This window comes from Chiloscyllium punctatum, chromosome 12 (assembly GCF_047496795.1).
Source record: "Chiloscyllium punctatum isolate Juve2018m chromosome 12, sChiPun1.3, whole genome shotgun sequence".
NCBI lineage: Eukaryota > Metazoa > Chordata > Chondrichthyes > Orectolobiformes > Hemiscylliidae > Chiloscyllium > Chiloscyllium punctatum.
Window position 1 is genome coordinate 16285888 of NC_092750.1, and position 13958 is coordinate 16299845.

Below are 13958 nucleotides of genomic sequence, written 5' to 3' on the forward strand. Positions count from 1 at the left end.
TGCAAATTGTAATGAAAGCTGAAAAGCAAATGTCATCAGATTATTTAAATATAAAACACAGAAAATAGGATCATGGTAGGCCATTTGGCCCTTTTGAGTCTGCCATTCAGTATGGTTATGGCTGATCCCTCTTAGCACTTTTGCTTCCAATCTAACTCCTTGAAAAGAGTGTTTTGGCCTCAACCACTTTCTGTGGCAGAGATTCGCGCAGGCTCGCCATTCTTTGTGAAGAAATTTCTCCTCTTCTCAGTCCTTGGGCTTCAGGGCCACTGTAGTTTATCATATTTCCGAATGTCCAGTGATGTGTTGACACATTGTGAATGTCCTCACATGCAACCGTGATATGGTACAGCAATTGCATGCCAAATATTCATAAATTTGTACATCAATGCTACTTTACAATAACTAATGTAATTGTAATCAAATATATCTGTTTACATGATTCTTTAAAATATCTAGAAAAATAAAACAATGGATTTCAAATTTTCCTTCCAGATTCTTGAAATATTTCAGGACAGTGATGAATTTCACCCCAAGGATGTGCGAGTGATGAAGTGTAAAGTATCAGGTGAGATCTTGGCTGTTCTTGCAGGTATTCTGAGGAAGAAAATGTCACTTCCTGTTTAATTCAGGAAAGCCAATTGATTTTTTGTCACTGCAAAGGAAAATATAACTGCCTAGACCAGTTAAAAGTCAACTTGCATTAATCTGCAATGGATGGGTTGCAATGATTAGAGTAGTGTTGGCAGGTTGCCCAACAGGGGACTGCTGATCAGTAGTTCATAACTTCCATGTTTTGCAAGTAACATCTTCCAAAATGAATCATACTTAGTTATATACTATCTACCTTTGAATGTCTCTTTTTTTTTCCCAGAACCTCTTCCTTAAAAGCACTTGTACTATCTCAATATTCGGATGAGGCAAACTGGGAGAATTAGTTACTTGTCAATTAGTTATTTATCAATCACTCCTAGTAACGTCCCTTACCAAGAGTTTTTTTTTTCTTGCGAATATTTACATATTCAGGAGGATTTCATTTTTATCATTTGTAGTATGATTTTAATTCTTTTCAACTGATAAAGATTGATCTATGAATTTGGGTGTTGCTAGTTTGAACCTATTGACCTGAGAATTTTACTTGAAAACACTCTCCTATTGAATTTCAAGAATAAATGCAAGCAACTGCAAAATAAACAAAACTTCATTCTTAATTAATCCCTTGAGTCTAGATAGCTTCTTAGACAGGGAGTTATTTCCTTTAGTTAGCATCAGGGTTGTTTTTATTCTAGCAATAACTACGCTTATTTATATAATATCGTTTAATATAACAAACCATAGCTAGGTCCTTCACAGAAGTGATTCAAAGTACAATCACAAGGCAGTATTTATCTGTGCTCAGAGAGAAGGCACACTCGTCAACAGCAGCACAATTAAAATGCAGGAATGCTTGAGACCGGAATTAGATGAGCACAGATTTGGAGGTTATATGGCTAGAGGTTCATGGTGATACCATTACATCCAAGTTTGCCTTCTCTCTTTCAAACTGCAGACTGAACTCTACCATACGGTGGCTGCCTCCTAAGTATTCCCTTACTTTAAGATCTTTTATAAAGTCTGGCTCATTACGTAGCACTAAGTCCTGAAGAGCCTGCTTCCTTGTGGGCTCCATCAGAAGCTGTTCCAAAAAACCATCCTGTCAGCATTCCACGAATTCCCTTTTTTTGAATCCACCGGCAACGTTATTCACTCAGTTTAGCTGCATATTGAAGTTCCCCATGTTTATGTGACCTTACCTTTTTTGATATACCTTATCTATTTCCTGGTAGATCTTGTGAACCTGGTCCTGACCACTGTTGGGAGATCTGTACATAACTCCCATTATGGGTTTTTTTTGCCTTTGTGGTTCCTCGACTCCACATGTCATTCAGTGCCATAGATTTAATTTCATTCTTAACTAACAAGGCAACCCGTCTCCTCTGCCTACCTCCATAACTTTTCAACAAGTTGTAAATCCTTGGATGTTTGACTGCCAGTCCTGAACCCCTTTCAACCACATCTGTCGTGCCTACCATATCATCATTCGCGATGATTTGTGTCATTAAATCATCTTCTTTGTTACGAATACTCTGAGCATTCAGGTAAAGTGCCTTAATGCTATCTATCTTAACATTATTAGTGATATTGGAAATCATAAGATGTCCTAGGTTATCCTTCCTTTTGCTGCATTCCCAGTCTGCCTCAAGCTGAAACCCACCTGCACACATGCTGTCCATCTGCTTACCTTTCCATTTAACTCCACATTCCCTGTTGCTTTCACTTTCCCTCACCTCTTTTACCCCAACCTACCCACCGACTTTAAAGTTGTACTGACCACCTTTATTCTTTTTGCTAGAACACTGGCTCCACATTGGTTCGGGGGGGGCGGCTATCCCAGCGGTACAGATAGCTCCCCCCCCAACCCCTTTCCATAACTTTCTTATCCATACACAATTGGCACGTGGCTCGGGCAGTAATGGCGAGATTATGATCCTTGAGAAACTGTACTTCAATTTCCTCCCTAGTGCTTGATAATCCTTAAACAGGTCCTCCACCCTAGCTTTGCCTGTGTTGTTAATCCCAATGTGGACCACAACAACTGGATCCTCCCCCTCCAATATCCTTTTCAGGCTGATTGGAGATGCCTGCCCAGTGTCAGGGTGCAGGGCAACACACAATGTGAGACTCCCAATCCGACTTACATAGGATATTTATCTGTCCCCCTAATTATAGAATCCCCTGTAACAAGTACTTGTCTTTTTGCTCCTCCTTCTTGAATGGCCTTCTGCATGATAGTGCCATAGTCAGCTGGCTCATTCTGTCCATAACCCTTGCCCTCATCCGTTCAGGGAGCAAGAATCTCATGCCTGTTGGACAAGATCAACGCTGAGGCTCCTCCATTCCTGAACTCAGAATCCCCCTACCTGCCTCACTCACAGTCACACCCTGTTGTCTCTGCATTTGAATTAGTTAATCTGCCAGGTGTGAGTGCCTCCCGAAACAAAGTGTCCAGGTAATTCTTTCCTGGATGTGCTGCAGAGTTTGAAGCTCAGATTCCAGATCATCGATTCTGATCTGCAGTTCTTCTAACAACCAGCACTTGCTGCAAATGTGGTCACTGTTGTTCACAGTGGGATCAGCCAGATTACTTTGTCTGATTTTGGGCCCCACACCTCGGGGAGGACATATTGGCACAGGAGCGTGTCCAGCAGAGATTCACATGGATGATCCCTGGAATGGTATACCTAACATACAATGTACGGCTGTGGATCCTGGGACTGTATTCATTAGGGTTTAGAAGGTTGAGGGATGATCTAATAGAAACTTACAAGTTAATGCATGGCTTAGGAAGGGTGGACACTGGGAAGTTGTTTCCATTAGGCAGGAGACTAGGATTTGTGGGCACAGGTGTAGAATTCATGGGAGTCAATTTAGAACGGAAATGAGACATTTTTTCAGGCAGAAAGCAGTGGGCCTGTGGAATTCATCGCCATGCAGTGCGGTGGAGGCCGGGATGTTAAATGTCTTCAGAGCAGAGATTGATAAATATTTGATCTGGCAAAGAATCAAGGGTTATGAGGAGAGTGCAGGTCAGTGGAGTTGAAATGCCCATCAGCCATGATTAATGCAACAGCCCAGTGGCCTTATGTCTTATTGTCATATGATATTGAGCTGTTGATGGGCGAAGTTATGGAATAATTCTACAGCAAGGATGCAAAATTTTAAAATTGGTGCTTCCTGTAACCAGGAGCCAAGAAAACACAGGCCAGGGAGTCCAAGGGGGTTTGGTGAGTGGACAGGGTGGGTCGACCAGATGTGTTGCTAAAGTGAAGTATAGAGGTAATAGGGCATGGATGAGGATTTCAGTAGTGAATGAAGTATAGGTCGACTCACCCTAAAGTGATGTAATGGTGGTGGGAACAGGCAAGCTTAGTGATGGTGCACATCTGTGATCTTCATCAGTTCGTAGCATTAGTCCTAAGTCAAGATCCTACAACTATTCATAGGTTAGGAGCTCTGCAAGAGATAGCGATACTTGTTGATTGAAATAACACTTACGATATCTATTGAGGCAGTTAGTCATTTGAGATTTTTATGACTGTTGTCAATAAAGATGGCTCATCATTTCTCCCAGTACTGCATTTCACCAGTCCTGTTCATAGAGTAAATTTGTCTTGCAACCTTGATTAGCCAGCACAGTGAGAATTATTTCTGGAATTTGAAAGATACAGTAGCTACAAAAGGTACAGCAGGTGTTTTAAGCTGTATTCTTGATGTATTTTATAGTTAATGCCCTGTTTTCTGCCTGCGCTCAATCTGGAATCCAATATTAACAAGAATATTTGCGTCTATTATTTCCATTTACTTTTGAGTCTTGATTAGTTTGTGTATGGGGTGAACAATATTTTCATCAATGCACCTAGGATGCCATATCTAGGGAAAATTGGGAATATTAACTTGGGAAGCATTTTTTGTTCAGTTTTCAGTTTCTTCTAACAAACCAATTTTAGGTGATAGTGGCAAGTTGTCTCCCATATGCTTGCCCAGAAAAGCTGAGAATGGGCTGGTGATCTCTCCTAAAAAGTCAATTGCCTTGAATTATTAGGTTTGAAGTTTGTTTTTACTGTGTATTGGTGTTATTTTTCTGTGGGACCTAGGTATTGTTAAATATGTTCACTTTCAAAAGTAAAGCAGTACAGTTGCTTAGGATGGTGGTTCCCAGGGATTGCAATGTTTTATTTCTTCTGGAATAAGAACTGGAGCAGTTTCAACCAATAGGAGTAGATTTGAATAGTTTTAGGTTTGTTTACTGTAGTCCCATACATAACGTCTGATCACATTTAACAGCTCAAAATTGATTTTTTTTATTACCATGCAAATGAAACAGAATGTAGCTGTAAATAAGTTGCTTCATACACCTTCTTTAGAACTGTAGAGGAATTTCTTTAGCTAGAGGGTAGTGACTGAAACTTGTTGCCACAGAAGACTGTGGAGACCAAATCACTGAGTGTATTTATGATCAAGAGAAGTTCTTAATTAGTAACGAGCTCAAAGGTTACAGTGAGAAGTCATGATCAAGTGAAGCAAACTCAATAGACTGAATAGCCTAATTCTGCTGCTGTGTTTTATGATCTTAAATCTTAATAAGCGGGAATCATTGACTATACAGGATTACAGAATATTCATTTTCTAGTTGGATACTTGCAACAAAATATTTTTAAATGGTTCTTATCCAGAATCAAAAACTAGTAACTTAGTGTATTGAAAAACTTTTTAAAATGATCTTGGTAAAGCTTTCTAGTCACAAATAAATAAAGGTATGGCCGGGTTAGATTAAATAAAAAGTTGTAATTTTTTTAATGCTGGCCCCTTTTTCAGCTGGTATCTATATATATTTGAAATTGCACTTAGTACATTGCAAAAACTGTGTGCAGTTATCACAAGTTTATAGCTGTTCATACAAGAAATGATAATCAAGTGTTTATAAGACTTCAGATGAGTATAACTTGGTAACTGCATTAATACTTGCAAGTATTTCGTTATGACATTAACCAATGAAAGTCAGTTTCCCAGAAGCTTTAATGTGAGGTTTGCTGTTTAAATGTTGACACACTGTCCAAAGCACAGTTTTTAGAATGTTTTTAAAGAAAAGTCTTCCTCTTGTGTAGTTATGGTAGGGTGGCATGCTTTTGCTTAACGAATTGTCATAAGCAGAGCAGCATCTGACTTTTGATTTTGACAGTGAGGGAATCCAATAATTTGTTGTTTGCGTCATGAGATGATCTTTACCCTTTGATCAGTGCTTTCATTTGAAAGTTTGAACATGCACATCTTGCAGTGGCTGTTACTTTAGGGAGTGATGAACACTATATTCCTCAATACTACACGTTGCTACATGTTTGGAAACACATCACTTTTTAATAATTGTGGGTTTGTAATGTTGTATTCTGCCTTAATTTAAGAACATAAATATGAAATGATCTGGTCATGCAATTTCATAAATAACAAAAATGGAATGTGATCAATCTTTGTGGCCAGACTGAATTTCTATGATCCAGTTAAGGAAGGAATATTAGGAAAAACACTACATAAAATATCTTGCTTTTAGACTATTTAAAATAAACAAGTTTGTTACTTCTGGTGTATTGGTGCTTTTCTGTATTTTTGTTTCTGGGGCAGTTTGAAAGAAAATGACTTAAAATGCTAATATCATTCCTGACTTAGAAATTCTATGTAGAATAAGTACACATATTCTTCAAAAGCAAGCTACCACTTTGCTAAAATTAAACATTGTCAGGATTTTCCTCCAATAATGTAATCAGTCATGCAAAATTTCTCTATCAGGTGATCTAACAGATCCAAACTAGATCTGTTTGACTTTATGTATTTTGTGCAGTAGAGTTAATTTTATGATGAAGCATAGGCTAATTACTAGTGGCGATCTCCCGATATTGAGATGCTGGGACCATGACTTTGGATTCAAATGCATATAAGTGATGGGAGTTTGCTGCCCTAACTACTGTTGCATATCCCCCAATGGTGGTGTTTTCAAGCATAGAATGGTGCAAAGTGCTGTGTGCCCTTTTGTTGGAAGCTGTATAATTGGGAACAATGTGGTATTGGAAACTAAAACACAAATTACTGGAAAAGCTCAGCAGGTCCAAATATTTTAATCCAGGTAGGTTATTACTGATGCTAGGACTGCCAGGTTTTTTTGGCAATAATAAACAATTGCAGCACGTCTACTGTAAATGGGGAAGGTGATAGGTGATACTGATACTTGTGTTACAACTGCTTCAAAGACTGTATAAAATTAAATGCATTTTGAAAATGAGTTCAAATTCTGTTCCCTCCCATGATTTTTTAAAAAAAAACAATAAGGCCTCTATCGTGCCACACAAATAGACATTTGTACATAACACGTGGCGACAGAATGAATGGCTGCTTTAAACACGCTGACTAACACAATCCCGTCTATATCTGAATGCTGTCTCTAGGTCAAAGCCGTGGTTTCGCCTTCGTGGAGTTTAATCACTTGCAGGACGCAACAAGATGGATGGAAGCCAACCAGGTTGCTTCATCACAAGTCTAGATTTATTGAAGGGGGGAAGGATCAAGTGTTTCCTGCTGCAGAAAAGATCCAGAGGGACCAAATATTATCCTGTCCTTTCCCTCAAAAAACAGTACTTCACAATTACATCTGTAAAACAAACACAAGTTATTATATGGGTGTTTGTATTTTTATTTGCTTTTGTGGCCATGAACCTGATAACTGCTTGCAAAAAAAAGTGGTGAATTGGTGCTCACTTTAATGGTCAGTGTCATGTGGCACCTTCCCAAGTAAATGTCTGAAATTCAATGCTCCACCATTTAATGTCAACGTGCTGGAAAAACAGCTGGTTTGGCAGCTGGTCTGACTGCTGAGAGATGCTGTCAGACCCGAGTTTTGTAGCAGTTTATATTTATTTCAGATCTCCAACATTCAGAGTAGTTTGCTTTTATTTTAGTTCCATTTGATGTATTATGGAGAGATCCTTTTACGTATGAAAAAAATGTTTTTGGCAGACGTAGCTTGCCTGATTTCTATGGGTCTTTGCTCATGTCCTTTAGCAAATGAAGGAGGTAACGTGTAGCTTCCATTGCAATATCCAGTAAGTGTTAGTCTGTGCTGATTTAGCTGGTCTAATTCTCAGGTGTGACTTCTAGTCACATTCCTGTCAGATTTCCATCTCTAACAGAAGTAGCAAGGTCAGAGCCAAAATCTCAATTCCCGTTGCTCATTGCAATTGTTGATTTTAAGGGGTGTTACTTAGGTAATTATTGCTAGATGTTAGCGTACCATGTGAATTCTTGACATTTATGAAGATACTTACAAATTCCACTGAGACATGTCTGCTGCACAAATCCCAAACTTGCAATTTAATAGATGTCTAAGGTGTCTTAGAGAACCAAAACTTAAACAGATTTTATTAGCTAGGGTGTTAGTCACTTTACCCATCAGTTGAGTGAATGTGGTGAAGAATTGTTGGCTACAACTCAAATGGAGCTTTATGCATGCACTGATGTCTTGTATTTGCGCTGTAGATTTTATAGTTTATCACTTGACTTGAAAGGTGCACTGTAGTTGGCAATTTATTTGCAGATACAGTATCTTTGTCAAGTGACATCTTGTAATGAGAAGCTGAAGGTTCTCGTGGAAATGTTCACCTCCTTGATTTTCTCGTGACAAACTGTGGATATTGAAAACTTATACCTTTGGAGGAAAACTGTAATACATTGCAGTACGTGGACATGCTCACTGTTGTGAGACTGTTAACCCCAACATCAAGATATTTTCTGAGATATAATCTCAGGATAAAGCTCACTTTGCAGATTAAGCGGGAAGACTATAAATGAGGCAAGCAAAAGACACCAAGTAATGTTTCATATAGCAAAGAAGAATCAACTGTTTGCCAGTTAAACCCGATCTGCTTAGATTTTACATCTTGGTAGAAGAAATATCGTGTATCCTACATCTTCCAAGAGTTGAGACCCACTCTCATCTTTGCAGTTAAATCATGACTTGGTTACCTAGGTGACTAGATCGTCTGCATCCAGGAGACCTTTTAAAGATGTATTTGAGAGTAGCTTTCATCCTTTGTTTGGAGCCGATGTTATCTGTATTGACAAATATTTGCTCCATTTGGTGGATTCTGACTTGATTATTTTGTTTTCAGCAGCGTACCCTCACCATTCTTGGAAAGTCCGTTTCGATGCACTACAGCACAAAGCCTTTTGAAGACTGGAGTTGCAACAAGGTAGAAAAAATAGAAACCACGTTTTAGCCAATCTTTTTTGGCTTTTTTTTCTCTTTTGTTAATCTTTCAACATTGTTTTGCATAATTGGGTTTGGATTTGGGGGGCAAATTTGTCATTGAAAATTGGAAGGATACTGTGTTTTCAATTGAAATGCCTCATGGCTATAGATTAATTGTACAGATTTAGGCCGTAAGACATAGGAGCAGAAATTAGGCCAAGATGTTAAGAGTCCAGTGAAGAAACTGTTCTCTTTGGGGAAACTCAAAAGTGGAATTTAGCGCAACCAGAAAGTAAATCTGGAAGCACTTTTTGCACAAAAGGTAGTTTTAAAAATTGGAATTCTCTGTAAAGGCTTTTGCTGTGAATGTAAACTTTGAAGTCAGATTTTTGGTTGGATATGAACCTGGGGCAAGAAAGTGGACTTGGTACAGATTGATGGTGATTTCATGGAATAGTTGAACAATTTGAGAGATGTCAGTTGATCTACTCTTTCTGATTTATCCTAAGGCTTTTGTCATTTATGAATAGCTGATGGGTACTTGTATAAGATTCCAAAAGAGAAAATGCTGGAAAATCTCAGCATGTCTGGCAGCATCTGTAAGGAGAGAAAAAAGCCTGATGTTTCAAGTCTAACTGACGCTTTGTCAAAGCTTTTAAAAAGGGGAGAAATAGGGAGGTATTTATACTAGGCTGAGAGAAGGTGAGTCATGGCTCCAGAAGCAAAGGTAGCAATAAAGAGTTGATAATTGTGCATAGAGAGATTAGGCGCTGTGAATGACCAAGGCTGAAGCCAGTGCTATCTGACAAAATGTGGGGGATGGGTGAAGCAGAGGCAAAATGGAAAACAGAGGAAAAGGGTAGCAAAGGGAGAAGAGGAGAGGAAAAAGGTGACGCGAGAGTGGGGAGTGAGGGAAAGAGAGAATCAAGAAATAAGAGGTACAGAACAGTGAAAAAAAAAGATAAATAAAATAAAATTATCTGAAGTTGTTGAATTCAATGTTGAGACCGGCAGGCTGTAACTTGCCTAGTCGGAAGATGAGATGCTGTTCCTCTAGTTTGCGTTGAGCTTCACTGGAACATTGCAGCAGGCCAAGGACAGACATGTGGGCATGGGAGCAGGACTGTGTGTTGAAGTGGCAAGCCATGGGAAGGTCCAGGACCTGATTGCGTACAGACCAAAGGTGCACAGCAAAGCGATCACCCAGTCGGCGTTTGTCTCTCCAATATAGGGGCGACCACATTGGGAGCAATGAATGCAATAGACCAAATTGAAAGAGGTACAAGTGAAATGCTGCTTAATCTGAAATGAGTGTCTGGGGCCTTGGATGGTGAGCTTGGAAGAGGTAAAGGTGTTGCACCTTCTGCGATTGCATGGGAAGGTGCCGTGTGTGATGGGAGAGGTGTTAGGTATGTTGGAGGAGTGGACTAGGTTGTTCCGGAGGGAACAATCTCTGTGGAATGCAGACACTGGGAGGGAAGGGAAGGGAAGATATGTTTAGTGGTGGCGTCGTGTTGGAGTTGGCGAAAATGGCGGAGGATTATTTTTTGCACGTGAAGGTTGGTGGGGTGAAAGGTGAGAACAAGAGGGACCCTATCCTTATTCTGGGAGGGGATGGAGGGGGTGAGGGTCTAAGCGTGGGAAGTGGGCCGCACACTGTCGAGAACCCTGTCAATAATGTAGGTGGGAAGCCATGGTTGGAGAAGGAGCACATATTAAGAGCACCACTTTGGAAAGTGGCCTCATCGGAACAAATGCGGCGGAGGCGAAGCAGCTGAGAGAAAGGGATAGAGCCCATACAGGACGTAGGGTGAGAAGAGCTGTAGGAGTCAGTGGGCTTATAATGGATATCAGTGGATGGACTATTGCTGGAAATGGAGACAAAGGTCAAGGAAAGGAAGGCAAGTGTTGGAGATGGACCAGGTGAAGGTGATGGAGAGATGGAAACTGGAAGCGAAGTTTATGAATTTTTCCAGGTCAGGATGAGAGTATGAAGCCGCACTGAAATAGTCATTGATGTACCAATAAAGCAGTTGTGGGAGGGGCCTGGGTAGGCCTGGAACAAGAAATGTTTCACATACCCCATGAAAAGGCAGGCATAGCTAGGACCCATGCGGGATTCCAACATCCGCAGTAATTTGCTTTTATTGCTTGTATAAAGATTGTTTTCTTTGAATTTGGGTTGTGCCTCATCAGCTGGTTTATTTGAGGTGTAACATAACCCATTTTACAAAGAATCAACATTTAGGGGGATTTTGTCTTGTGTAGGCTACTTGTTTATACCTTTTCATGATTTTCCCTGTGGCAGTGAACTGTTTACTCTATTCTCTGAGGACTAGACTGTTAATTAGGAGAGTTGCAAGACTTAACCTATTTTAGGATTGGTGGAAGATGAATACTGTTGTCTGTGACTCATTGAAAAGTTGACTGAAATTGTATCACACTTGACATTGAATTGTGGTGAGGTAAAAACAATAACTGCAGATGCTGGAAACCAAATTCTGGATTAGTGGTGCTGGAAGAGCACAGCAGTTCAGGCAGCATCCAATGAGCAGCGAAATCAACGTTTCGGGCAAGAGCCCTTCATCATTGAATTGTGGTGAACCTTGTGTTTGAGATTGAGGATTATTGGTATTTGAAATGTGGCACTTTCGATATACCATACCAATGCCTAGATGAATTCAGGGTTGAATATAATGGTACATTGTGTCATGTGCAGTGCCTGAGCAAGAAGCATTAATTCCAATTTGAATACTACTTGTTCTTGATCGTGTACTGCTTCAGGCAATGGCTTGAATGATTTCAGTCTTTTGTGCAAGAAAATAGACTTTCCCTGGCAGCTGCAAATCCAGGTCACAAACTAAAAAGTTGAATTTTAACCTGTGAAACAAATTGGGGGTTGGTTACCTTTGTTTACTGGATGGCTGGTTTGCAAGCAGAGTTAGTTTAGTTCCCACATTGGTTGAGGTTAGCATGAAATACTGTGCTTCTCAACTTCACCTGACTTATGGTGACCCCTACATTAAACCACCAACTGTCGTAATGAGCAGCCTTATGGCCTGGTGGGACTGTGGCAACTTGTAAAAATGCATCCAACTGTCCAAAATTCAAATTTAGGTGCCATTCTCTTGTGGTCTTTGAAACCACAGCGTGCAAAGAAAATAAGTTCAATGTCAGTTAATGTATGCTGTAATTTCCAGTGCTTTAAATACTATTTTTTTCTCTGTAGTGTGGGGTGACTAACTTCAAACGACGAGAGAGATGTTTTAAATGTGATGCTCAGAAACCTGGTAAGTAATGTTGAGCAACTTCTGCACTCCTGTATGGTGATAGTATGGCCCAGAAGCTTGCTGTGTCACCCAACCATTTGTTATGAAGGAGTGATTTGTTTTACACTTTCCATCTCGGCTGTAGAAGGTGGGGATCCTTTCGCATTCTTAATAGATGTGAAGCAAATTTGATGATTGTTGGTAATTAGGTGTGCAAGCCATGATCTTGCTCAGAGAAAATAACAAATTATCAAGGCCTAAATTGCAGGATTTGATAAATGCTGCAAGATTCTCTGGCCATCCACACACTTTTTTTTTCTATTCACAATTTAACGTATTAGTAAAATTGTTTGAGATTGTAGTTCATTTAATCTTGTTCATAATGTGACTGAATTTCACTTGCTGTGCATGAAAGGATACTTCAGCACTCAAATGGTTTAACATTTTCAGTTGGCTCATGCATTCTTGGTTGTCTCAGTACAGAAATTAGGAAAAATATACTGAATTGCAGTTCTCAATTTCTTCCAGAAACTGAAGAGGAGCAAGGTCGTGTGCAGGGTGAACCATTTATGTCTGACTATGCAAATGACAGTAAGTTCTGAGGAAAAGAAAATCCAGATCCTTTTGTATTTGTACTTAGTGGTGGGTTTTTAAAGGTTTGTTTTTACTGAGCTGCACCAAATGTGATCTGATTTGGTGTCTGGTCCAACCTTGATTTGAAAAAGTGTTTTAACTGGAAGAGTAACCAAGAGTCCCAGGCTAATGTTCTAGTGAAATGGCTTCAAATCTCACCATGGCAAACAGTGAAATCTGAATTCAAGACAAAATCATGAATATCAAGATAGCCTTATGGTGACCATGTGACTGCTGTCAATTGTCATCCTTTTCACTAATATTCTTTATGGAAAGAAATCTGCCGTCCAGGCCCCCAGCAATGACCTCAAGTGCCCTCTGATCACTAAGGCAACAAATTGTGGTTTGATCTGGCACGGTCAACATCCATGAACAAATCTTTGGAGATCTCCCCTTATAATTGTTGAGTTTGCATATTGCATTGTATTTGACTTCAGACTCTAGTCTTCATAGTTACTATATTCTCTGTAATATTTGGTTTATTCACAGCAGGACTGCTGACAAGTTAATAGAAATTGAAATTTTGCAATTTTAACTATGAAAACTAAAGTCAACCTTAGTCAAAAAGATGGGAGTCAATTGGATCTGTGGATGAAGCTGTTGTCCCAAGACCAATTCAAAAAAATAGTTTTGTACGTTTTGCTAATGTAGGTTACTGTGGTTGAAAGCAAGGTAGAAATGTTGCACTAGGCACTAAGTGCTTTTCAAAATTGATTTGTTCGTAAACTGGCAGCTGTTCAGGACATCAAATGTAAGTCATGATTCGGAACAAATTCAAAGAACGTAACACATAAACCATGCACATTTGAGTGCTTGGTCTTTCAAAGTGTGAGCTTTAACTCTATCCGTCGTTTCGTTTTGTTTGCTTGTGCCAAGATGTGTTATGGTAGGGTGTGATGTATTCTGCTTTAGCACCTGGTGTGCTTCTGTGTGTTGGAAATCCCAGTTCGGTAATGAAACTACTTGCACTATATTAACCTTGTAACTTCTCTTCAGCCTCAACAAAATATCCTTCCTTTATTGCACTAGCTTACATTTTTGTTCTTCACAAGCCCTATTCTGACTCTCAATGTCAGTGTCAAGTGTGGGAAGCTTTGGTCTCTGGACATATTCTTAACTAGCTGCCATCATGTCTTTCATAATGTTTAGAGCCCTTTGTGAGTTTAGTTATTTTCCAATATTGTTTTTTTAGAAAAAAACAAATTTAGATTTAATTTATAGGT

General features: G+C 39.5%; 1 protein-coding gene across 3 annotated transcripts in view; it reads left to right on the forward strand.

The window, feature by feature from the left end:
• Nucleotides 1-13958, forward strand: part of LOC140483626 (RNA-binding protein 5-like) — a 52298-nt gene that overhangs the window by 7429 nt on the left and 30911 nt on the right. For 2 of the 3 annotated variants that reach the window (XM_072581917.1, XM_072581918.1), the window contains exons 5-9: nt 496-568; nt 7035-7108; nt 8754-8834; nt 12063-12123; nt 12631-12693. In XM_072581917.1, the coding sequence (XP_072438018.1) occupies nt 496-568; nt 7035-7108; nt 8754-8834; nt 12063-12123; nt 12631-12693 (352 nt within the window). The remainder of the gene's footprint in view (nt 1-495; nt 569-7034; nt 7109-8753; nt 8835-12062; nt 12124-12630; nt 12694-13958) is intronic. The other variant, XM_072581919.1, reaches the window with a different exon arrangement.